Genomic DNA, 26,394 nt, shown 5'->3' on the forward strand with positions numbered 1-26,394 from the left:
AAGTCTGACAATCAGAATGAACCTTGGGGTGGAATTCGGATCCTGGTCGCTAGGGGCCTGCTTTTTTTTTGTGGCCACCCTAATTTTCTCTCCTTTTGTGGTAGTTTCATTTTGAAATCATTTCAAACTTGCAGAAGAGCTGTAAAAACAGTATATTGAACACTTACATTCACTAATTGTTAATATTGTATTTGCTTTATCACTTTCTCTGAATATGGTTATACATTTTTTTCTGCACCATTTGAGACTAAATTGCAGACATCATACCCCTTTATTTCCCCAAAGCAAGGACTTTCCTCTCAGAACTGCTGTGTGATTATTAATGAAGAAGCCCTGCTCTACACCAGCGCTGTCCAGCACGGTAGCCACTAGCCGCACGCTGAGCACTTGAATTGTGGCCAGTGCAACTGAGGAACAGAATTTTTAATTTTATTTCCTTTTAATTAATTTCAATAGGCACATGTAGCTAGTCACTGTTGTACTGCACAGCAAGCTCTAGACCTTACAACTATATTCTCTTCTTTTGCTAACCTTGCCAGTAAAGGTAAAACGCAATTTTTAGAAAATGAGTTAGGATTATTAGTTTAAGTAAATGTGACCTAGGGGCCTTGCTTAATAGGATATCAAGTGTTATATTAATGGCTTAATTATTTTAAGCCTTTTCTTTCTATTTTGACAGCCAGTGCATCTGTATCCACTTGAATTCCAACATTGAAAAGTTTTATGTGCTTTGTCTCATGACCCGGAAACTCTTTGCTTTAGCCAAAGGAGAGTGCATGGAGGAGAATCCTGATAGTTTAATGAATCAAGAAGTTCTTACACCTGGTCAGCTCTTCCTTATGTTTCTAAAGGTAAATGCATGCTACTTTTACGCTGTGAAATAGTGTGACTGTGTCTAGCAGTATTGTTTTCTGTATGCGCATTTTTAATTTCTAGGTTTGGCATCATATGTGGTCTTTTTGTTTAGTGGTAAGAGGCTTAATCAAAGATCCTTGTGCTGGGTTCAGAAAGTTTAGTATTTTTATATAGTCTAAGTAAAGACAATATAAAGTCTTGGTCATAACATTAATGCTAAAATGTTAATGGCCTATACAGATACGTAGAGAAAGTTGGTGTGATACAAAAATTATTTTATAACAAAGTTGGCTCGTGGCATTTTATATTTTGAATATTAGTCCTAAAAATGATTTAATCTGTGAGGTACCTTAGCAGGATGAAAGATGGAGATAAAGTAAAAGTCTCGTAATTCCTTACCTAGTTAGTAATTCTTACGTAAATTCTTTTGTTTCTCTCTGCTCTATCCATAATTAGATTGAAAAATTTCAGCAGGCTAGAATTTCCCTGATAAAAAATCAAGTGAGGCAGCAGAAGTTTTATGTTATTGGTAATTCCAGTAACCTTTCAGGTAAAGGCTACTTTATATTTCTCTTCTACTTAAGCTGGCTTATGGTGGGTTCATTGGACCCTGCAGTGTTAGAAATGTATCTTAAGTCCCAGGTGTTACTTTACTAAGGGCTGTTTCAGCAACAGGCAAAACAAAGGGAAAATAGGGACATTTTTAGAGAATTCAGTGCTTAAAAGTATCTGATTTCCTTTTTCACCAGTTATATTTAAGCTTCTAAACCTCTGGGTTCGGACCATGAAAACAATCTTCAGAAGATACATGACAGTGCATGACATGAATTACACAGTTCTTTAGTCATTTCACTGAGTGTTGCAGCAGAGATTGAGATGTCCTTTGTGGTTCATATGATGGTTCTGAGGGCTCCTTAACAAGGATTGAGGTGGAGAGAGACATTAAAGAGCTGCCCTTTCTAAACTTTCATGACATAAGGTAGTCACGGTTCATCATTTTCTGTGGTGTCTCCCCTCTTTGTCATAGGCATTATCTATTCATCGCTTCAGATTAGCACAGTCTTATGCCCTTATACCTTTTGCAAGAAAGGGTGATGAACTTCATAGGAGAGCTTCTTAGCGGTCTCTTGCTCTCTGCTGCTGCTTGTACCTACATGTGTACAGGCTGTACACACAGTCACTACTCTGCAATCTCAGATCTAAAAAGTGCCAGAACCCGGAAAAAATGTGACTTGGCAGCAAAACTGACCTGAAGTGACAGTAGGCTATTTATAACTTATTCTCCTTAGCGTGACTGTTTGTGTGTTTCACTGTAGAAATAAGTTTGATTATAAGCCATTGCCTCAGTCCATCATGGGTGTTAAGTAGTATATGGTTTATACACCTTTTATCTCTAAAGTCTGAAAAAAATTTAATGCTAAAGTAGATTTGACCCAGGGGTTTTCAGTGGTTCTGTAATGCACTGCTCCCTGTAAATTTTAGACTTTTTAACTTAATATGACTTACTCTCCAGTACAGTGGGATATTAACAGACCACGTGCCAGCCCACTCCATCTTTCCACTGTGCCATCCTGTTTGTGCTTTGACTGTGGTTCCTTTGATAATTTTGATCCTTATTCTCCCATCCCTACACATTCAAATTTTCTCTGTGTCTTTTGGCCTCGTGAAGACATTATGGTATATTGGGAAGAACCTGGGCTTTGGAGTCATTCTTACATTTGTATTCTCATCCTGAGAATCTGTTAACTGGGTGAGTCATTTACCTGTTCTCTAAGCCTCTCTTTTCTCATTTATCAAAGGAAAAAACTTTATCGTGAGGGTTAAATAAATATGCACAGCGCCAGCTCGTAGTATGTGCCCAGTAAATGCTAGTTCCTTGCCTTAGCAAGTTAACTGCTAAGAGACAATGGACAGACCCCCTGACAAGGGTCTTCAGCCTCTTCTCATCTCACGTCACAGAGCTTTTGCCTATATCTCTTGTCTTAGGCTGGATTCTCTAGAGAAGCAAAACCAGTAAAATGTATAAATATATGTATATAGAGAGAGGTTTATATCAAGGAAGTGGCTCACGCAGTTGTAGAGGCTGGGATGTCACAAGTCCGTGGGTCAAGATAGAGGTTTCTCCTGATTCACATAGCCTTGGGCTGGCAAACCTCAGATCGGCAGGTCAGAGAGCAGGCTCTTGCTCACAGGCAGCAAAGATCGATGAATCCCAAGATCAGCAGGCAAGACCACAGGTTATCTACTAGGTCAAGTCCCAGGAGCTGGAGGTCAGACGAACAGGAGCCAGCTGAAGGATCCAGCCCGAGCAGAAAGCCCTTGAGCCTTGCCAGAGTGGCTGCTTATATTTGATGCAGGCCACATGCCCAAGTAGACCACCTTTTAGCTGATTGGCTACTCACAGCAGATTCCATCATGGTGATCACATATCCCATCTCAACAGGGAAGTATTCACAACATTATACGACTGCCAAAACACTGAGAATCATGGCCCAGCCAAGTCGACACACAGTCTTAACCATCATATCTCTGTTCCCCGCCTCTGCAGCTTTCTCTCTTTTCTGTCTCTTTTGTCTTCTTTGCATTATGTTTCAGGTTCTAGATAAGAAGGAAATGTCAGTCTTTCCTACTAGTTTGTCAGATGTCCTGTATGTTGGGTATAATTTGGGACTTTGGATTCTTCTTGGTTGTTTTTGTTCTTGGGAACATAGGGCTGCAGCTTTGGTCTCAGCTTTTTTGTTGCTTGTTTCTGGGGTTGAAGGTCTTCTGACTGTTTGATAAGAGTATTTAAATTAAAGGCTTTTCCAAGATCAAAGCAAATAAGTTTTGATTGTTTCTGTTAATGTCGGTAATCTAGAGCATTATTCTCAACTGTTGGCAGTTCTGCGCCTGTCGCTGTCCCTCCTCCCCTGGGGACATTTGACAATACCTGAAGACAGTTTTGATTGTCGCAGCATTGGGGGTGCTACTAGCATCAAGAAGGTAGAGGCCAGGGATGCTGCGAAACATCCTGCAGTGCACAGGACAGCCCCTCGCAACAAAGAGTTGTCCAGCCCAAAACGTCAGTAGTGCCGAGATTGAAAACTCTGATCCAGAGTACTTTGTGTTTTCTGTCCTCAGAAATACCTGACCTATAGTAGAACATTGGGAAGCTGCTCCTCAGGTTAATAGATGTTTTCCATGTCAAGTGTATAAATTAGAAGGCCTTTGCTATGGATTGTACAGATTGTGTGAGAGTAAATTTGAAACTTGTGATAATTAAAACACTTAATATTTTTACAGTAATTTTGTTCTTTTTTTTATTTTTTTTTCTTGTACTTCAGGTGAAGGCTTACAGAACAAATAGTTTCTCATGAAACAGTAGTACACATATTGTTTATGACATTGGTTAACAACCCCACAACATGTCAACCCTCTAACTTCTCAAGCTTTTTTTTTTTGGTGAAAATACACATGGCCAAAGATACACCATTTCAAAAATTTCTGCATGCACAGTTCAGTGACATTGACTACACTCTTCCAGTTGTGCAGTTATTCTCACTTAAGATGAAGGCTTACAGAACAAAATAGTTTCTCATTTAACAGTTACTACAAATGTTGCCCTATGACAATGGTTAACAATCTCACAACACATCACCAATATCCTTACTCAACCTTGGGTTCCCTATCACCAGCTTCCTTGTCCCTTTCTGCCTTCTGGCCCTTGTCACTGGACTACTGCACCTCATTAGTCCTATTTGGTTTTACGGGGCTGTCCACTCCCCGGCTGAATGGTGAACCTCGGAGATAACTTCACCACTGAGCTAAAAGGGTGTCTGGGGGCCATACTCTCGGGGTTTCTCCAGCCTCCTTTAGGCCAGTAAATCTGGTCTTTTTTTTTTGTGAGATAGAATTATGTTCTACATCCTTCTCCAGCTCTGTCCAGAACCCTCCATTGTGATCCTGGTCAGAGCAGTCAGTGGTGGTAGCCAGGCACCATCTAGCTGTACTGGACTCAGTCCAGTGGAGGCCTTGGTAGCTGTGGACTATTAGTTCTTCAGACTAATCTTTTCCTTGTATCCTGTTCTTTTCATTCTCCCTTCTCCCGAAAGGATGAGACTAGTGGAGTATCTTAGATGGCCGCTCACAGGCTTTTAAGACCCCAGACACTACTCACCAAGGTAGAATGTAGAGCATTGTCTTTATAAGCTGTGTTATGCCAATTGAGCTAGATGTTCCCTGAGACCATGGTCCCCACAGCCCTCCGCCCAGCAATTCAGCCCCTCAGGGAGTTTGGATGTGTCTATGGGACTTCCATGACCTTTCCTTGTACAAGTTGTGCTAGTTTCCCCTGTATTGTGTACTGTCTCACCCTTCACCCAAGATACCACTTACCTATTGTCTATTTAGTATTCCCCCCCCACACCCCTCCCATCCCTGGTAACCAACAGAGATTGTTACATTTTGTGTATGAACTTTTTCATGGGTTTTTATGATAGAGGTCTCATACAATATTAGTCTTTTTGTGATTGATTTATTTCACTCAGCATAATGTCCTCCAAGTAATTTTGTTTCTTATTTCAGGAAAAAATAGAAGCTTGGTTAGTGTCTATTAAAATAGCTATAGACAAGAAGGCTCAGAAGACTAGTGTATCCATAAACACTGAAAATTTGATGAAGATTTTTAATCTGGGAACAGACCTTACAAGACCATTCGAATATCTTCTTGCTACTGGGAATCTGCGTTCTAAAACAGGTGAAATTAGATGGGCTCCATTTTAGTTAATGTTTTCCAAATTATTTGATTAATGTAGATTTACTTCTTCCTGAGAGTTCTATTTAAAAGTAAACTTCTCACCTTCACTAAAGACAGATTTCATGTTGTGGTAAATTTTGATAAGTGCTTATCAGTCTGAAGGGCTTTAGACAAAGTGTCTTTATAGTTTAAATTCAATTCTACTGACCAAATACATTACCTATGCCCCTTCTACGGAACTGAAGACTACTTACATCTCTGAGCAAGGGTTACCTAGACAGATTATTTAGGAGGCATGTTCTACATGCCCATCCCTAAACCAGCTGCATCAGAATCACAGGGGAAACTTATAAAACGTGGTAATTGGAGGCCAAGAAAACTGCATTTTTCTACAAATGATGCTGATGTAGATTTTTCTAGGGCTAACAAATGCTTGTATGTTATCCAGCCCTCTTGGATGGGTCTCATTTAATTACCTGCTGTTTTATTACTCAGTGTTCTCCCTCAAAGGAGGTGGGGGTAGAAGGGATAGGGAAGCAGGCTTTCCCTGTTAGTGACTTCACTAATAGATTTGCTAAGTCTGGGTTGGTTTTTTGTTTTTGTTTTTTTGTTTGTTTTTTGTAGTAAACTGTTTCCACTCATCAGAGCTAACAGAGTAAACTTTTTATGTAACCCAGTTTATGATCCATAGAGTGCTCTGAGGTTTTATCATCTTACCAGAAGGTTAAATAAAAATACACATTTTAAAAACGTTTAGCCTGTTTTTGAATGACTTTTGTTTTATTAAGGTCTCGGCTTCCTGCAAGATTCTGGACTGTGTGTTGTGGCTGACAAGCTGAACTTCATACGCTATCTTTCCCATTTCCGCTGTGTGCACAGAGGGGCTGATTTTGCCAAGATGAGGACCACCACAGTACGCAGGCTGCTTCCAGAGTCCTGGGGTTTCCTTTGTCCCGTGCACACCCCAGATGGGGAACCCTGTGGTCTGATGAACCACTTAACTGCTGTGTGTGAGGTTGTCACACAGTTTGTGTATACAACATCTATTCCGGCTTTGCTCTGCAATTTGGGTGCGTGATGTACAGCTATTTAACAGTCTTATTTGGTCGTGTATATTTTTTAACAGCTGCAGACTGGTAAGTTAGTCTTCTTCTGGGGGCTCAGCAGAGAATTTCTGCAAGAATTCTGTTTCAGTCTTCTATGCAGGAGTTGGGCTGTTTTCCTGTAGGTCAGATGTATTCTTTGAAAATGAGAACAGGAGAGAAGTAAATGTTATAGGTCTTTGTCTTTTTTTTCTTTTCTGTCTTGATGTCAAAGCATTTGAAATAGAGTGGCAGTTAACATTAGAAATGTAGATGCTATTGTATATCATTTCAGGTCACTCTCCCTGCATCTGTTGGGTGGACCTTTGCATCTCTAAGTAGAAAGGAATGTCAGATTGCAGGAAGATAGTTTAAAAGGAGGTTATCCCATATGTCCCCTGATCTCATCAAGATACAGAGCCTCTGTTCCTGGTAGCCTTGTAGCCACTATCTCTGCTTTGGCTGGAACGCTGTCTCTCAGTAGTTTTTCAAGGTCTGATCCTTGATTTGTGTTAACCTTCATATTTGAAGATGTCACCTTTTCTTTGGGTATTCATAGTCTTCTAGTCCAGGGGTGCTCCAGTTGTGTTCTGGAGACCACAAGCGTTCTGTGTCTTTGATGGTCTGTGGGCAGGATCTCCAGTGGGATTAATGTTTATATAGTAAAATTTCAAGTTCACAGAGATCGGGTGATAGGTATTCTCAAGCATCGAGAGGGCCATTGAGTCAACAGTTAAGAAATTTTTCTCTAAAAGTACTTCTGTCAGTTAGAGCGAAGGGAGCCCTGGAGGAAGTAATCAAAAAATACTCAGGATTCAGAGGATATAATCAATATAATTTGTAGCTTCATTCTCTACAAGGAAAAGAATAATTTTGTTTCCACCATTGATTTAAAATGTTGAAGTCCAAGAAGGGTAGAAAGGAGAAAAGGAAAAAAGTGGAGAGGTGGAGAAAGTATTCCACTGCAGAAGAAGAAATGGGAAGGGTTATTTGCTCTGGCACTAGGGAAGAAGTCAGAACAGAACATTCTAACTAACTTAATAGGGATGGTCATATTAGGGTGACAGAGGAAACACTGAGCAGGTAAATTGTGACACTCTAGTATTCATGGTTCATGAGAGAGTATTCTGTTTAATTAATTAGAATTTTGGAGAAAGTTAATACATTTACATGGTTCAGAAATCAAAATAAAAGATACACAGTGAAAAACCTCCCTTATACCCCTTTCCCCAGATGTCCTCCCCACAGGCAATCAGTATTTCTGGTTACTTGGATATCCTTGAAGAAATGATTTAAGCTTTGACAAGAAGTACAAAAACATTCTGTTTGAGAGTCAAGGCCAATAAGATAAGTAAAATAGGAAGCAGTTGAACCCATCTGTGGAGGATTTAAAATGTTAGAAGAAGCATTTCATTGTGATTCTGTTCTGTTCACCAGGGGTCACTCCAGTTGATGGAGCTCCACATCGACTGCACAGTGAATGTTACCCTGTCCTGTTGGATGGTGTCATGGTTGGCTGGGTGGAAAAGGAGCTTGCTCCTGGCATTGCAGATTCTCTCCGGCATTTTAAGGTGATCTTGAGTAATTGAGAATTGTTCTATCCCTTAATTGTAGGTTTTCAGTCCATTTGTAGTTGTTGAGGTGGCATCAGGGCAGTCTAGAGGGGTCAAGATGTCAGAAGCTAATTTTGAAAATTCCTGTACATTTGCTTTTGTGACAGAGCCTTGCCTTGTACTGACCTCATTGGTTGGGGTCAGTGACAGGTAGCCAATCTGCAGGCATTTTTTTAGGTAGTATCATTGAGTCCCCAGTCTGCTTATCTAACAAATTTAAACTCCTTTTTTCTGTGTAAATACTCGCAATCTGCCAAGCGAAATAAACATTAGTGGTATATATTGTGGTTGTTAGCTGCCGTTGAGTTGGTCACTGACTCATGACGACCTTATACGCAACAGAATGAAATACACAACAGAACAGAATGCCCAGTTCTGTGGGGATATCGGAATGTGGGCATTTCGAATAATATTAAAAGATATACAAGACACAAGTTCTACCTGTTGCCTTCTAGGTCTTGAAAATATGTTTTTAAAAAGCCCAGTAGAGTAACATTCTTTGAGAAACTCACACTTGGGATTCCCTCCTGACAAGAAACCTTGTTACCTAGGTAATTGCTGTTGGAAGACTTGTCCTTTGGCAGTAGGTTGGATTTGCAGTTCGTATTCTGTTCTGGTTTGTTGTGTTTGTTTGTTTTAGTTTTAAAAATTGTTTGACTTTGATGTAACTGTACACTGAAAAGGTGTTTGAACAGTACAGAGAACCCCCCCATGTGCCCATTACCCAGATCCATCAATTGTTATGTTACCCTATTGCTTTATCATTTGTATGGTTTCTATAAATATGTACATATTTTTTTATTCTGACCTATTTGAGAGCAGTGTACATACATCATGTCTCCTTTCCATAAGTATTTCAGTTTATTTTTTCCTAAGAACAAGGACTTTCTCTTTGATAACCATAGTATATTTGTCAGTATCAGGAAAAGTCATGTTAGTACAGTGTAATCTACAGTTGATATTCAGATCCTACTGGTTGTCTCAGTAATGTCTTTTAGAGATATGTTCTTCCTCCTGGTCTAGGGCCCAGTCTAGAATCTTGTGTTACTGATAGTTGTCGTGGTTCTTTAGTCTCCTTTAATCTGGAATAGGAGCCTTCATGGCGCAGTGGTTAAGAGTTTGGCTGCTAACTGAAGGTCGGCAGTTTGAATCCACCAGACGCTCCCTGGAAACCCTACGAGGGAGTTCTACTCTGTCCTATAGATAGAGTCGGAATCGACTTGATGGCAGTGGGTTTGGTTTTAATCTGGAATAATCCCTCAGCCTTTTTAAGAATACAGATCAGTTATCAGACTGTCCCTTAAATTAGGTTTGTAAGATGCTTCTTCATGAGATTTGGGATATGATATGTCAGGAGGCACACAGTGTTGGCTTGTCCCATTACTGGTGGTGTTAACTTTGATCACTTAGTTTTCTTTACATTAATCCACTGTAAAGTTACTGTTTTTCTCTTTGTAATAAATAGCTTGCGGAGAGAGATTTGAAGGTTGTGTGAATGCCCTTCAAATTTGTTCCTCATCAAATTTTCACTCACTAGTTGATTAATTCTTTGCTGAATTATTACTATTCCATTGCTGTTTTTTTTCTGAATTACTGTGATTACTGTGATGGTTGCCAAATGATGCTTTTTTCTTTTTTTACTGTGCTTTAGGTGAAAGTTTACAGAGCAAATTAGTTTCTCGTTCAAAAACTTATACACAAATTGTTTCATGGCATTGGTGGCAATATCCTATTGTGTCAGCATTCTCCCCCTTTCCCTTTCCACCCCTGCTTCCCCAGTTCCATTTGTGTGGTTTTCCTGTCCCTTCCTGCCTTCTGTCTTTGTTTTGGGGCAGATGTTGCCCATTTGATGTTGTACATTTGATTGATCTAAGAAGTACATTCCTCACTTGTGTTATTGTTTGTTTTATAGGCCTGCCTAATCTCTGGCTGAAAGGTGAACTTCAGGAGTGGCTTCAGTTCTGAGTTAGAAGAGTGTCCAGAGGCCATAGTCTCAGGGGTTCCTACAGTCTGTCAGACCAGTTAGTCTGATCTTTTTTATGAATTTGATCATTTGTTTTATGTTTTCTCCTGTGCCGCCTGGGACCCTCTCTTGTAATCCCAATGAGAGCAGTCGGTAGTAATAGCCAGGTACCATCTAGTTCTTGTCTTGGCCGTCGTGTAGGCTGTGGCTCATGTGGTCCATTAGTCCTTTGGACTAATTTCTCCCTTGAATCTTTAGTGTTTTTCCCTCTCCTTTGCTCCATACTAGGGTATAGACCAATAGTGTTATCTTAGATGGCTACTTGCAAGCTTTTAAGACCCCAGGCACTACTCACCACAGTAGGATGTAGAACATTGTCTTTAAGAACTATGTTGTGCCAGTTGAAGTAGATATCGTCTGAGTCTATGGTCCTTTGCCTTCGCGCCTAAGAACTTCATCCCGTGAGGTGTTTAGTTGTCTAAGAGGATTCCCCGACTCTGCCGCTTATGTGCGCTATTTTCTGTATTAATATATGAGGAGCACCTACGGTCATGTATTTACAAGTTTCCTCCACCGAACCTGTATCTGCCAGTGGGTGTGCTCCCTTACCCCCTCCCTCACCTCTTGGCATATCTATGTATCCATTCATAGATTATTGATTCTTTTGTTGCAGGATCATCTATGCTATAGTAGTTATCATAGATGTCGTTTCTTCCTGCCTTCCTCTCAGTGTCCTCTCTTGCCTTGGTCATGTTGTGTTGTTTTCTCCCATATTGTGTATTGTCTTTCTCTTCACCCATATTAACATGTGTCTACTATGTCTGGTAATTTTACTTTTCCTCCCCCTCCCATCTCTGGTAACCATCAAAGAGTTTTTTTTTTTGTTTGTTTCCTGTGTGTAAACGGTTTGTTGTTACTTTAAAAAAGCAGCCTCATACAATGTTTGTCTTTCTGCAGTTGACTTATTTCACTCAGCATAATGCCCTCCAGATTCTCCATGTTGTGAGATGTTTCACAGACGTGTCATTATTGTTTGTTGCATAGTATTCCATTGTCTGTATGTAGCACAGTTTTTTAATCCATCTGTTGCTGGGCACTGAGGTTGCTTCCATCTTTTTGCTATTGTGAATAATGCTGCAATGAATGTAGGTATGCAAATGTCTATTTGTGTCACGGCTCTTACTTCTTTAGGGTATACACCTAGGATTAGGATTGCTGGATCATATGGTATTTCTGTTTTTAGCTTTTTGAGGAAGTGCCATACCGTTTTCCATATGGCTGTATCATTTGACATTCCCACTAGCAGTGCATAAGAGTTCCAGTCTCCCCACATCCTCACCAACATTTGTTATTTTGTTTCTTTGATTCGTGCCCGTAATGTCAGGGTGAGATGGTATCTCATTGTAGTTTGGTTTGCATCTCTAATTGCTAATGGTCGGGAGCATTTCTTCAGATGTTTGTTAGCAGCCCGAATGTCTTCTTTGGTGAAGTGTCCGTTCATAATTTTTGCCCATTTTTTAATTGGATTATTTATCTCTCTTTGTTGTTGTTGTTGAGGTGTTGAAGTTTTCTAAAAATTTTAGAGATTAGACCCTTGTCGTCAGATATGTCATAGCCAAAAATTTTTTCCTCATCCGTAGGTTTTCTTTTTACTCTTTTGGAGAGGTCTTTTGTTGAGCGTAAGTGTTTAATTTTTAGGAGGTCCTGTTTATCTAGTTCATCTTCTTTTGTGTGTGCATTTTTTAGTTATGTTTGGTAATCTATTTATGCCGTATATTAGGGCCCCTAGCATTGTCCCTGATTTTTCCTCCATGATCTTTATAGTTTATATTTAGGTCTTTGATCCATTTTGAGTTAGTTTTTGTGTATGATGTGAGGTATGGATCCCGTTTCATTTTTCTACAGATACCCAATTTTGCCAGCATCATTTGTTGAAGAGACTGCCTCTTCCCCTTTCAATAACCTTTGGTCCTTTGTTGAAAATCAGATTGATGGATTTACGTCTGGGTTCTGAATTCTGTTCCATTAGTCTATATGTCTGTTCTTGTGCCAGTATCAGACTGTTTTGACTACTGTGGCTGTATAGGAGATTCTGAGATCAGGTAGTGTGAGGCCTCCTACTTTGTTCTTCTTTTATAATAAAGCTTTACTTATTCAGGGCCTCTTTTCTTTCCATATAAAGTTAGTGATTAGTTTTTCCATCTCAGTGAAGAATGCTGTTGAGATTTGGATTGGGATTGCATTATATCTATACATCACTTTGGGTGGTATTGACATTTTCACAATGTTAAGTCTTCCTATTCCTGGAGCATGATATGTTTTTCCATTTATGTAGGTCTCTTGATTTCTTGCAGTAGTATTTTGTAGTTTTCTTTGTATAAGTCTTTTACATCCCTGGTTAGATTTATTCCTAAGTATTTTATCTTTTGGGAAGCTATTGTAAATGGTATTGTTTTCCTGATTTTCTTTTCACAGTTTTCATTGTTGATGTAGAGGAATCCAACTGATTTTCATTTTCATATGTTGATTTTGTATCCTGCACTTTGCTGAATGCTTCTATTTGTTCCAGTAGCTTTCTTGTGGAGTCCTTAGGATTTTCTACGTATAAGATCATGTCATCTGCGAACAGGGGTAGTTTTACTTCTTTACCAATGTGGATGCCCTTTATTTCCTTTTCTCGCATTACTGATAAAGGGCATCCTTGCCTGGTTCCTGTTCTCAGGAGCAATGCTTTCAAATTCTCTCCGTTGAAGATAATGTTGCCTGTTGATTTTCTATAAATTTCCTTTATTATGTTCAGGAATTTCCCTTCTATTCCTATTTTGCTGAGAGTTTTTATCAGGAATGGGCGTTGGACTTTATCAGATGCCTTTATTGCATCGATTGAGATGATCATGTAATTCTTTTCCTTTGTTTTATTTATGTGGTGGATTACTTGATTTTCTAATGTTGAAGCAACCTTGCATGCCTGGTATGAATCCCACTTCGTTGTGATGTATTATTTTTTTGACATGCTGTTTTCTGTTGGCTACAGTTTTGTTGAGAATTTTTGCATCTATATTCGTGTGGGATATTGGTCTGTATTCTTTTGTGTGTGTGTGTGTGTCTGTAGTTTTCTTTTTCACTGGTGTCTTTGCCTGGTTTTGGTATCAAGAGTTATACTGGCTTCATAGAATGAATTCGGGAGTATTCCTTCCTTTTCTGTGCTCTGGAATAGCTTGAGTAGAACTGGTGTCAACTCTTCCCTGAATGTTTGGTAAAATTCTCCAGTGAAAGCTGTCCGGACTGGGGCTTTTTTGAGGGAAGTTTTTTTAATGACCCCTTCAATTTCTTCTTTTGTTATGGGTCTGTTCAGATTTTCTCCCTCAGTTTGTTAGTTTAGGTAGGTGGTGTGTTTCTAGAAATGTGTCCGTTTCCTCTAGGTTTTCAAATTTGTCGGAGTATAATTTTTCATAGTATTCTGTTATGATCCTTTTTATTTCAGTTGGTTCTGTTGTAATGTCACCCATCTCATTTCTTATTTGGGTTATTTGTATATTCCGTTTTTCTTTTGTCAGTTTGGCCAGTGGTTTGTCAGTTTTATTAATCCTTTCACAAAACCAACTCTTAGTCTTGTTGATTCTTTCTATTGTTTTTCTATTCTCCATTTCATTTATTTCTTCTCTGATTTTTATTATTTTGTTTCTTCTGGCGACTATGGGCTTCTTTTGCTGCTCTCTGATTTTTCAAGTTGTAAGGTTGATGTTTTGATTTTTGTCCTTTCTTCTTTTTTAATGTGTGCTTTTATTGTTATAAATTGACTTCTGAGCACTGCTTTTGCTGTGTCCCAGAGGTTTTGGTATGTTGTGTTTTCATTCTCATTTGATTCTAGGAATTTTTAAATTTCATCTTTGATTTTTTTCTATTACCGAGTAGTTTTTAAGCAGAGTGGTATTTAGTTTCCATTTATTAGATTTTTTCCTTGCTCTTCTTGTTATTCTACTTTTATATAGCATTGTGATCAGAGAAGATGCTTTGTATTATTTCAGTGTTTTTTCATTTGTTGAGGCTTGCTTTGTGGCCTAAAATGTGGTCTGTTCTGGAGAAAGATCCATGAGCCTTGGAGAAGAATATGTACTTTGTCACTATTGGGCAGTGTACCCTAGATATGTCTAGGAGTCAAGCTGGTTGATTGTGGTATTTAGATCTTCTGTGTCTTTGTTGAATTTCTTTCTAGTTGTTCTGCCCTCACCGAGTGGTATGTTAAAGCCTCCTAGTATTGTGGAAGTGTTTATTTCTCTTCTTAATGCTGTTAGAGTTTGTTTTATGTATTTTGGAGCTCTGTCATTGGATGCATATATACCTACTTTGGTTGTGTCCTTGGTGGATTGACCCTTTAATCATTATATAATGTCCTTCCTTGTCTTTTATAGTGGATTTTGCCTTAAAATGTATTTTATCAGAGATTAATATTGCCATCCCTGCTGTTTTTTTATTATTGTCTGCTTAATATATGTTTTTCCATCCTTTAAGCTTTATTTCTATCTTTGTGTCTAAAGCATGTCTCTTGCAGACAGCATATTGGTGGGTCATATGTTTTTTAATACATTCTGCCACTCTCCATCTCTTTACTGATGCATTTAGGCCACTTAAACATTCAGTGTGATTATCCATAGGTAAGAGTTTATTGCTGTCATTGTGTTATGCTGTGTGTGTGTGTGTGTGTGTGTGTGTGTGTGGTGTTGACAGTTTCTTTTTTCTGTTTAATTTTCCATGCTGTTTTATTTTTTTTTAATTAAATTGTGGCTTGTCTTTTTGTTTCCTTTGTCATTTTTAGTTTTGTGTCTACTGAACCTTTGATTTTTTTTTTCATATTTTGATGAGTAGGTTTGTTGACTTTCTTTGTTATTACCCCGATGTTTACCTTTATCTTCCTAAGTTTAAAGCAGTAATTTATTTCTTGGTATCGCCTTGACTTCCTCTCCATATGGAAGCTATGCCCTTTATTCCTCCTTTATATTTTGAAGTGGTCATCAGTAAAAGAGTAATGTCTCTGGTTCCTGTTTTCTGTCCTTGAGGTTTATTTTATTTTTGAGAGTTCTTTATCTGGGTTGCTGTCTGTCTGATGTTGTCATGTGTTTTAATCTTAAGGTTGTTGTCTGGTGTGTTGTTTTCTGTCCAAAGAACTCCCTGTAATATTTCTTGTAAAGCTGGTCTGGTTTTTACAGATTCCTTTAATTTCTGTTTATCTGGAAATGTCCTAATTTCACCATCATATTTGAGGGACAGTTTTGTTGGATATATAATTCTTGGTTGGCAGTTTCTCTTTCAAGGTTTTATATATATTATTCCATTGCCTTCTTGCCTCATGGTTTCTGCTGAGTAATCAGAACTTAGTCTTACCAACGCTCCCTTTGTAGGTGATCTTTCGTTTTTCCCAAGGTGCTTTCAGGATTGTTTCTTTGTCTTTGGTTTTAGAAACTTTGATTATGATATGTCTTGGTGTTCTTCTGTTGGGCTCTATCCTGTATGAGATTCGTTGTGCTTCTTGTATGGTTATCTTTTCATCTTTCATGATATTGGGGAAATTTTCTGTCAGCATATCTTGAACAAATTATCTCTGTACTTTTTCTTGACTCCTCCCTGTCTAAGGATTCTGATGACACGTAAGTTATTCCTCTTGATGGTGTCCCACATAACTCTTAGGCTTTCTTCATTTTTCTTAATTGTTTTTTTATTTATTGTTCCTAGAACAGATTAGTGTCAAAGGATTGGTCTTCTATTCTGCTGATCCTGTATTCCATTGTTTCATTTCTACTCCTGTGACTTCTCATTGAATTGTCAATTTCTGCAATTTTATTGTTAAGCTTCTGGATTCCTAGTTGCTGCTTCTGTATTGTTTCCAATTGTATACTTATTTTGTCCTTGTATTGTTTTCCTGAGTTCTTTTCTTGTGTTTTGTTTGTGTTCGCCATAGTTTTGCCTATGTTTTCCTTGATTCCTTTGAGGACCCTATACATAAGCCTTTTGAATTCCTTATTAGGAAGCTCCATTACCTTTCTTTTCTCAGGGAGGATTTTTGGTTCTTTATCATGGTCACTGGCTGAGGCCATCTGACCCTGCTTCTTTAGGTGGTTTGCTATTGTCTGTTGTTTCCAGCACATTAAGGAGTATTGAATTTGTTTTTTATTCGTATAATTGTTTGCTGGGTCCTGTTTTTTGTTTTGTTTTGGTGATTACTGGCAGGCATGGCTGGAGTGGTGCTCTGGCCACTGGACTGGTCGTGCTGGAGTCTTCCCTGTCTCTGGGCTAGTGGAGCAGCAGGTAGGTGTGGGAGCTCTGGTCTGTTTCTGATCCTGCAGGGCAGCTGAGGGTGGGCTGGTTGGGCTTTGGCCTCCATCTGTCTTTGGTTCAGTGGCTCAAGGAGTGGGGAATGGTGCTGTCTGTGCAGGTGGAGCAGCCAGTGTGGGGGTGTGCTCATCACCTCTCGCTGGTTGGTATGGGGAGGTGTGGGTGGTAGAGGGTGGGCAGTGGGCAGACATTCACACAGTTGTTCTACCTCCACCTCCTTCTGGGTAGGGGAGGGAAGAAGGAACAGCAGGCAAGATATTCACTCAGTTTTGCTGTGTCTGTCCCTGAGGTGAAGGGCCACCGCTCCCGAGTATCTCTAGTTCTGGATCTGGCACCCCCTTCTCTGCTTTTTTCCATGTATGTCTATAGAGGTTCCCTGTCCCTTTTGGGAAAGTTTGAAGCTGCCTTGCTGTTTTCTTCACCCAAGCTTGCTGCTGGCCTTTAGCCACGGCAGGCTGTGACAGCTGGCTGAGCCCCTCCATTCTGTGTTAACTTCTTTTTTGCTGCTTTCCTTAATCCTTCCAGTCAGTGTTTGCTTCAGTTCTTAGACTTTCTTTTTTCATATTCAGGGTTCCCAGATTGTTATCTGCTTCTGTTTTGCTAGGGTTTTGGGGGGTGTTCAGTGCAGGGGGACATTGTGGTGCCATCTTGGTTCTGTCCCTAGATGGTTATTTTCTAGCTCCTGTATTTGTTCTACGTTTATTAATTGCTGTTCTATAATACAGAGTTTTCTTTTTTCCTTCGTTTATTTATTAGCTCACTTACTTAGATGCTTGTTTTATTTCATAAGTATTCTGTTACAGCCATTTATTTTGATACTCAAATTTTATTAGATTTGGCCAGTGGAAACCCCTCTGGGCTATTTTTTTTTTTTTTTTTTCTTTTTAAATATGTCCCATCATTCTTTTAGCACTTCTTGCCTTCTGGCACAATAAGATGTTCCAGACTCATCTTGTACCTTACTGACCTTAGCCCTGAAATCATCCATTTCTCCAAAGGAATGGCCTTGATTCCTTTTATTGTGGAGTGTGCCACTTAGAAACTGGGATCTGGGTGATAGGACATTGCTGTCAATATATCTTTGCTTCTGTGCCTTTCAGCAGATTCACGTGTATATACACGTATGTATATTTAAAATCATGAGTTCATATTGATACCACCAATCCAACACCAGAGTTAGTTTAGTCTTTTCCCTTTCCATATCTGTAATTCCTTTCTCCAGCAGTGAGAATTGCGGCTCCCATAATTTGCTCATGTACTCAATCTTACAAAACACAGAGGTATGTCAGAATTGATAATCCATACCAATATGAAAAATAAACTTCTAGCTACAGTTTAATATTTGTTTATAAATTTTGTCTTTTATACTTTATACTCAAGTTAAAAATTTTTCCTGCTTCAGTGTGGTTATGTTATTCATTTTAATACAGTCAGGCTTGTTTATTTCAATTTGAATTCCATTTTAAGTTTTTTCTCCCTCGTCTTTATTGATTTTATTATTATTTTGAGTTTGTGAAGCATTAACATGGTTCAAAAAAGTATACTCAGTGATCCCCGCTCTGCCTCTTCTACCCTTGCCCACCCATCACACCTTTTACCCCATTGCCACTCACCCCTATATATAACCAATCTAAGTTTCTTATGTTTCCCCAAAAATAATCATATAAAGGTATAGTCTACTTTCCCTTCTTTCTTACATAAAAGATAGTATATCATTTAGTGCTTTTCTTTTCTCACTTAATAATATATCCTAGAAATCACTCCATATCAGTTTGTAAAGATCTTCCTCATTCTTTTTTAAAGGGTACAGTTCAGCAGTTTTTAGCATATTCTCAAACTTGTACAACCATCATCACTATTTATTTCTAGAACATTTTCATCATCCGAAAAAGAAACCTCATAACCATTAGCAGTAACTCCCCACTTCCCCTTAACCCAACCCCTGGAAATCACTAATCTACTTGCTTTCTCTATGGATTTGCCTATTCTGGACATTTCAAATGTGAAGTATCTCATTGTGGTTTTGGTTTGCATTTCCCTAATGACTAATAATGTTGAACATCTTTTCATTTGCTTATTGGCCATCGGCATATCTTCTTTGGAGAAATGTCTATTAGATCTTTCCCCCTTTTTAATTAGGGGTGTCTTTTAATTGTTGAGTTGTAATGTTGTTGTTAGGTGCTGCCAAGTCAGTTCCGACTCATAGCAACCCTATGTACAACAGAACGAAACACTGCCTGTGAGCTTATTTTGTACTTTGCTCCAATTGTCTCAGCTTTGGCCAGTGGGAGCTCTTTGGAGTTGCTTCCTGTGTCCTTTGGACATGTCCCAGTGCTTTTATTTTTTGCCCACTTTCTTACTTTGTGGTTCCCAACTCATCATGTATTTCCCCTGCCCCGGTAATGGTTTTTGAGCACTAAGTTTTTTCCTTGCATGATTAATTTCATTTCTTAAGAAATTGTTTTTATATTTGACCTCCTTCCCCATTTTACTTATCCTCATCTCTGGGGAAGAATGTGAAACAAATCACTTACTCCTTTTTGATCATTCTTTTTGTTGAAAAACAGGTGCTGAGAGAAAAAAGAATTCCTCCCTGGATGGAGGTGGTCCTTATACCCATGACAGGAAAACCCAGTCTTTACCCAGGACTATTTCTTTTTACCACTCCTTGTAGACTGGTACGGCCTGTTCAGAACTTGGAATTAGGCAGAGAAGAACTAATTGGAACGATGGAACAGGTACATGGAGCATGTGTGATGGGTGGATGTATACTATGTTGAGAGAGTATCAGCTTTCAGAGACTTAACAACTATTGCTTTTTAAAAAGTATTGTTATCATTGTTATGAGAATAATTAGGCATTTTGAAAGAAAGTCAAAACTTACTTTCTACCTTAGTGACCAGCCCTAAGCAGTTCACCTGTTTTACCTCATTGAACCTGAGAGAGGGTTAGTGGTCACATTACCTCATTTCCTATCTGGCCCAACTCCCAAAGATCCTTTGCCCCCAGCTCTGCCTCAGGTGGTGAGATTGACACATTCCATTAAACTTACTTGTGGTCTTTGCCTACATCCTTGAAGCTGCAAAACTGTGGGCTTCCTGCTACTTCTTCCTATTCCCCTTCACAATTGGACCAAGGTAGACTGAAAATGAAATATGTAGGGCAAGTGATATTTCTGACTAGAAGCTTCCCTGTGGACCTCTTCAGTGTTCATCATGCTGGTGGGGAAGGTTTTCTTTCAAGTCTTTGAATACTAAACCTTGAGAAATAGTAAAGAGTTCATATGTTAGTAGTCACAGTTATTTTGTGTCTTAAACTTCATCTTTTTATCTTTTCCAGATATTCATGAACATTGCTATCTTTGAGGATGAGGTTTTTGCTGGAGTTACCACACACCAGGAGCTCTTCCCTCACAGCCTGTTGAGTGTGATCGCCAACTTCATCCCTTTCTCTGATCACAACCAGAGTCCCCGGAACATGTACCAGTGCCAGATGGGTAAGTCAGAGTAGGGAGTGGGGGCAATCACACATAGAGAAGAAAAGCACTTGTAACTTTTTATTTTGAAATAATTCCAAACTTACCGAAAAGTTGCAAGAATTATGCAAACCCGCATAAACCCTTGAAATTTAGTTTAACTGATTGTTAACATTTTGCCCCGTTTGCACTGTTTTTCCATTTGAAGGTAAGTTGCTGACATGATGCCTCTTTACTCCCAAATACTTCAGTGTATAGTTTTTAAGAACAACGGTGTTCACTTACATTACCAGTTATCAAAATCAGAATTGTAACATTGACACTATAATATTTTATAGTCATTATTCTTTTACCAGTTGTCCCAAAAATGTGGTTTATGGCAGATTTTTTTCTGTGCAGCACCCAGTCCAAGATCACACATTGTATTTAGTTGTCATGTAACAATGTCCTTTGCAGGGCTTTGAGCCAGTTCAAAAGAGTTCACTCATGGCCGATGGAAACAAGGGCAGCGTACATGTTGCTTAGCAACCACATTCAGATTTTGACCCAAGTAGGAAACAGGCAGTGGTCCCCTACATCAGGCTTCTGAAAGTTTACTGATGTGGGAGACTGGATTATTGGCAGGACTGTGGAGACCGACACACATTCAGAGGTGTGCAGTTGGCCACCATCTTTAAGTGGGATACTGCTGCCTATTTTCCTACTTGGGTCAAAATCCGACTCACAAGAGATTTGGTTGCTACGCAGTGTGTATGCTGCCCTTATTTCTGTCCGCCATGACTGAACTGTTTCAAACCAGTTCAAAGCCCTGGTGCTTTATTCACCTCTTCTCTCTCCCTAGTGATGATATCTTGAAGTTCGTGTGTGTCCTTTACGTCTACTTTTTATGCTTTTATTACATTATGTCCATAAACCAGGTTTAGAATTGTTTGGGATGTGTTATATACATCACATCTATGGTCTCATAACATCAATGGTATTATATTATTATTATATTATTATTATTATTATTATTATTATACTGCACTTATTCCCCACTCAACATTGTTTTCATAGTCCGATCATACTGATGCATGTAGGTGGACTTCATTTTCACGGCTATGTAGTATTCTGTAGGACTCATAACCACCGTGATTCGTTAGTTGATTTCTTTGTTGATGAATATTAGTTGTTTCCAGTGTTATATATCACCTTTAAAACCAAGGAAACCCCCTGGAAAATATGATGGTGTTTTTTTTTTTGTTGTTGTTTCTGTAGGTAAGCAAACTATGGGCTTTCCGCTTCTTACTTATCAAGACCGATCAGATAATAAACTGTATCGTCTTCAGACTCCACAGAGTCCTTTAGTGAGACCGTACATGTATGATTACTATGACATGGATAACTATCCAGTTGGGACAAATGCCATCGTTGCTGTTATTTCATACACTGGCTATGATATGGAAGATGCCATGGTAAGTTTTACCAGGAGATGTGGCTCCATTCTTTTTAAGTTTTTTGTATGCTGTAAGGTCACTGGAGGAGTATTTCTTTGTCCTCGAGTGCCTGGTATTTGGCACGAGTGTTAAATGGTTAGTTCCTGGTCTTGGTTGAAAGTGGGCAAGCATTACGGGATATTTACTAAATATTTAAATATGCTGATACCTTGCAGGAGCCCTGGTGGCACAGCAGTTAAGAGCTATGGCGAACTATGGCTGCTAACCAAAATGTTGGCAGTTCAAATCCACCAGCTGCTTCTTGGAAACCCTATGGGGCAGTTCTGCTCTGTCTTATAATGGTCACTATGAGTCGGAATAGACTTGATGGCAACAGGTTTTGGTTTTCAGATACCCTGCATGTTTGAGTGTATAGTATAAGTAAATTTTGAATGAATATAAAGCTGCCTTGGACATACCTACCTTTTATATTTACGCACGATTAGGTTTTAAGCTATTTATATGTGTTTGGGTTTTAATAGTATAGGTGATTTGGGAAATGTGGGGATAGTTTTAAAACTGAATGCCAGTTACTCTAAAATAAGTTTTATTACCATCCTACCCAGCTTTATTTTAAAAACCCTCCATTTGGCTGCAGTCTCTTAAATTGATGATTCTTTGACTTTACAGATTGTGAATAAGGCCTCTTGGGAACGAGGCTTTGCCCATGGAAGTGTATACAAGTCTGAGTTCATAGATCTTTCTGAAAAAATTAAACAAGGAGATGATAGTCTGGTGTTTGGAGTCAAACCTGGTGATCCACGAATTTTGCAGAAATTAGATGATGATGGATTGCCATTTATTGGAGCACAACTGCAGTATGGAGACCCGTATTACAGCTACCTAAACCTCAATACTGGGGAAAGCTTTCTGGTCTACTATAGGTGAGTGTGGATATGTGTGCTATTTTTATAAGGTTTTTTCTCAAGGAGTTGCTGGAGGTCAATGAAAGTTATCTTTTAACAGGAGAATGTTTGGAGGAAAAACGAGTAGCTTGGTTACTATCAGTCATAACTGAATTAGCATTGTGTAAATGAGGCAAGTAAGTTGTATCTATTGTACTGCCTTTGTTTTTCGAACTTCTCTTGTTGTCTGTTAAAATTTAGGAGCGTTATCTGTGATTTATTTTAAATAGATTGTTCAGACTTGGCCATCTTTCTCATCCATGTTAGGAATACTTCCTAGCTAAAATGTTGAGTTCATTATGTCTGGTATTAAAAATAAATTTCTATTTTACTTTATTTTACAATGAAATTGGTTTCAATAATATATCTTCATAATAGTTTTTCAGATGCCTGTGCTTCTAATATTCTTTCAGCAAAACTTAAGTATCTCTGTAAGTTTAAACAAATGGTTTGACTTTTTATACGATTTATTTTTTCCTAGGAGTAAAGAAAATTGTGTTGTAGATAACATCAAAGTATGTAGTAATGACACTGGAAGTGGAAAATTCAAGTGTGTCTGCATCACCATGAGAGTCCCTCGAAATCCAACTATTGGAGATAAATTCGCCAGTCGACATGGGCAAAAGGGCATTTTGAGCAGGTTGTGGCCAGTTGAGGACATGCCTTTTACTGAGAGTGGGATGGTCCCAGACATTCTGTTCAATCCTCATGGTTTTCCATCCCGCATGACCATTGGCATGTTAATTGAGAGTATGGCAGGGAAGTCTGCAGCTTTGCACGGTCTCTGCCATGATGCCACACCCTTCATCTTTTCAGAGGAGAACTCTGCCTTAGAATACTTTGGTGAGATGTTAAAGGCTGCTGGCTACAACTTCTATGGCACCGAGAGATTATATAGTGGCATCAGTGGGCTAGAACTGAAAGCAGACATTTTCATAGGTGTGGTTTATTATCAACGCCTACGCCACATGGTCTCCGACAAGTTTCAAGTTAGAACCACAGGAGCCAGAGACAAAGTCACTAACCAGCCTATTGGGGGAAGAAACCTCCAGGGTGGAATCCGTTTTGGGGAGATGGAGCGAGATGCTCTTTTAGCCCACGGTACATCTTTTCTCCTTCATGACCGCCTCTTCAACTGCTCTGACCGTTCAGTAGCGCACGTGTGCGTCAAGTGTGGTAGTTTACTCTCGCCACTGCTGGAGAAGCCACCCCCTTCCTGGTCTGCCATGCGCAACAGAAAGTACAACTGTGTACTTTGTAATCGCAGTGACACTATCGACACTGTTTCTGTGCCTTACGTTTTTCGGTATTTTGTAGCAGAACTGGCAGCAATGAACATCAGAGTGAAACTGGATGTTGTTTAACTTGATGTTGGCCTTTTGGTTTAGGAGATGTATCAGATTAAAATAAAATGTAAGTTTAATTTTGTGAAGATACCAGAATTTAGGTTACTCTTTGAGTTTCTTCAGGGATGTTAAAACTCTCAATCAAGACCTGGCAACTGACAGTTCAGCCGACCTGGCAGCTTCTAGTCTCTCTGGTGTAACTACTAAAGCTCGTTTTCAATATATTTGTTCAAAGGAATTCCTGAGTGGCACAAACAGTTAAACTACTAGCTGAAAGGCTGGCAGTTCAAACCTACACAGAGTCACCTCGGAAGATAGGCCTGGAGATCTGCTTCCAAAAGTGCACAACCTTGAAAACCCTATGGAGCAGTTCTGCTCTGCACAGTGGGTTCGCCATGAGTTGGAACTGACTCGACGACAACTAACAACAATGCTGATGCCTGGGAATTCAAAATCAAATGAATAATTGTACAACTCAAAGAATGTAATCGATGTCACTAAACTGTATGTGGGGGGAGGGGGGAGAAATGAACCTTTGTTATTATTTTTAAAAAATTAATGTATTTGTTTAAAGAACGCCACAATTATCTTCTTTTAAAACGATGTATTGATATATAGAAGAATATACAGGGAAAAGTCTCCTTTCCAACCAGTCCTATCCTCTGGTTCCCTAGACCCTGCTTCAACAGTTCATGACTATCAAATGTTTATTTGCCCATCTAGAGCAGAGTGGTCAAGTAGAAGTATAATGCAAGCTATATGTGCGATTTCTTATTTTCTTGTAGTCACATTAGAGTAAAAATGGGAAAATAATTTTAATATAATGTCATTTCAACATGTAATGAATATTAAAAATTTATGAAGATATTTTTTCTTTTTTTTCATATCCAGGCTATTTTATAGTCTGTTCTACACTTGGCTTTTTCCTGCATAATTTGTATTGAGCTGCTTTCATATCAGTTTGTAGAGTGCTTCTGTTTAATTGCTTTTCTAATATATGTGCGTGTACAGTATTTTATTGTATGGATGTACTGTGATACATACGCCAGTACCCTGTTGATGGATATTTGGGTTATGCCTTTTTATTAAACTATTATAAGCAGTGTTAACACTGTTACGTACACTGTTGTATAACTTTGTGTACACATGTACAAGAACAAGATGGTTTTTGATGTTAAACATTTCCCTAAGATAATCCTTGAGTCCGGTTTAGGTAATCTGTCACTGATTATAAAAAGCTAGACTGGGAAATATCTATCTATTCAAGATATATGCTGGCTTTGCTTCATGAAATAGGTTGAAAAAATACTTTTTGATCTATTGGATGATACTTTCTCCTACCATCAGTAGAACCCCAACTGTAGACTCTCTCACCCTATTCTGTTCTCTGTCCACCTCACAGTCCCATAGCTGAGGTTTATTGTTATGTCTCAGCTCCATTTCTTTTTCAGCAGTGTTAAAAGTGGCTGGTGGTATATTGGGTTGTTTTTTTTTTTTTTTTTGCACATTTTATTTTGAACTGCAAGTTCATAGCTAGGAAACTGACATTGGGACAATCCACATAGCTTATTTTTCATCAGTTTTACATACATGTGTGTACTATTCGTTTTTATCACATACAGAGCAATGTAACCACCAACATAATCAAGGTACAGAACTGTTCCATCACCACAGGGCTCTGTAGGGCTATCCCTTTATAGCCACTGCCACTCCTATTCCCCGTATAACCCCTACAATTTCTAATTTGTTTACTATCTCTTAAGTTTGATATTTTAAGAATATTATATAAATGGAATCATAATATGGGACCTTTTGAGGTTGGCCTTTTTACCTCAACATAATTCTCTTGAGATCCATCCATGTTCTTGTGTGTATCAATAGTTTGTTCCTTTTTATTGCTACATAGTATTTCACAGTATAAACATATTACAGTTTATCTAACCACCCATTGAAGGACGTTTTGGTGGTTTCCAGTTTGTGGTGGTTCCCAATAAAGCTGCTATGAATACCTGTATACAGGCCTTTGTGTGAACATCTAAGTTTTCATTTCTCTGGGATAAATGCCCATGAGGGCAACTGCTGGGTGATTGGTAGTTGCGTGTTTCATTTTACAAGAAACTGCCAAACTATTGTCTACAGTGGCTGTACAATTTTACATTCTCACCATGGTGTACAGTGATCCAGTTTCTCCACCACACCCTCACCAGCATTTGCTATTGTATTTTTATTTTAGCCATTCAGATAGATGTGTAGTGATATCTCGGGTAGTTTTCATTTGCATTTCCTCTTAATGGCCAGTGATGAACATCTTTTCATGCGCTTATTTGCTATCTGTATATCCTTTTCTGAGTTGTTCCTCTCCCATTAGCATAAACTCACTGCCCCCGAGGTTCCCATCTAATCTTTCAAGTTGCTGTTGTCACTTTGATCCTATATATTATAGCTCTTAAAAGAGCATAATGCTGAGGGCAGACATTTTTTGCTAGTTAAACTGTTGTTTGGTTTTAAGAATTCGGGATGTTTTTGGTGTAAGGATTAAAGATTATCTCAGGGCAATAGTTGCAGGGATTCATCCAGCCTCCATGGCTCCAGAGCCTGGAGTCCATGAGATTTTG

The 26,394-nt window shown here is 38.9% G+C and overlaps 1 protein-coding gene across 3 annotated transcripts in view; it reads left to right on the forward strand.

Moving 5' to 3' along the window:
• Nucleotides 1-26,010, forward strand: part of POLR1B (RNA polymerase I subunit B) — a 35,888-nt gene extending 9,878 nt beyond the window's left edge. For all 3 annotated transcript variants that reach the window (XM_004388857.3, XM_023742813.1, XM_004388858.2), the window contains 9 exons: nt 680-851; nt 5,419-5,590; nt 6,379-6,660; nt 8,110-8,243; nt 19,146-19,316; nt 19,918-20,074; nt 21,311-21,507; nt 22,159-22,412; nt 22,915-26,010. In XM_004388857.3, coding sequence (XP_004388914.1) covers nt 680-851; nt 5,419-5,590; nt 6,379-6,660; nt 8,110-8,243; nt 19,146-19,316; nt 19,918-20,074; nt 21,311-21,507; nt 22,159-22,412; nt 22,915-23,797 — 2,422 coding nt within the window. In that variant the 3' untranslated portion in view covers nt 23,798-26,010. The remainder of the gene's footprint in view (nt 1-679; nt 852-5,418; nt 5,591-6,378; nt 6,661-8,109; nt 8,244-19,145; nt 19,317-19,917; nt 20,075-21,310; nt 21,508-22,158; nt 22,413-22,914) is intronic.
• Nucleotides 26,011-26,394: the final 384 nt, after the last annotated feature.

The sequence above is a fragment of the Trichechus manatus genome, unplaced genomic scaffold (genome assembly GCF_000243295.1).
Source record: "Trichechus manatus latirostris isolate Lorelei unplaced genomic scaffold, TriManLat1.0 scaffold00219, whole genome shotgun sequence".
In the NCBI taxonomy this organism is placed as follows: Eukaryota; Metazoa; Chordata; class Mammalia; order Sirenia; family Trichechidae; genus Trichechus; species Trichechus manatus.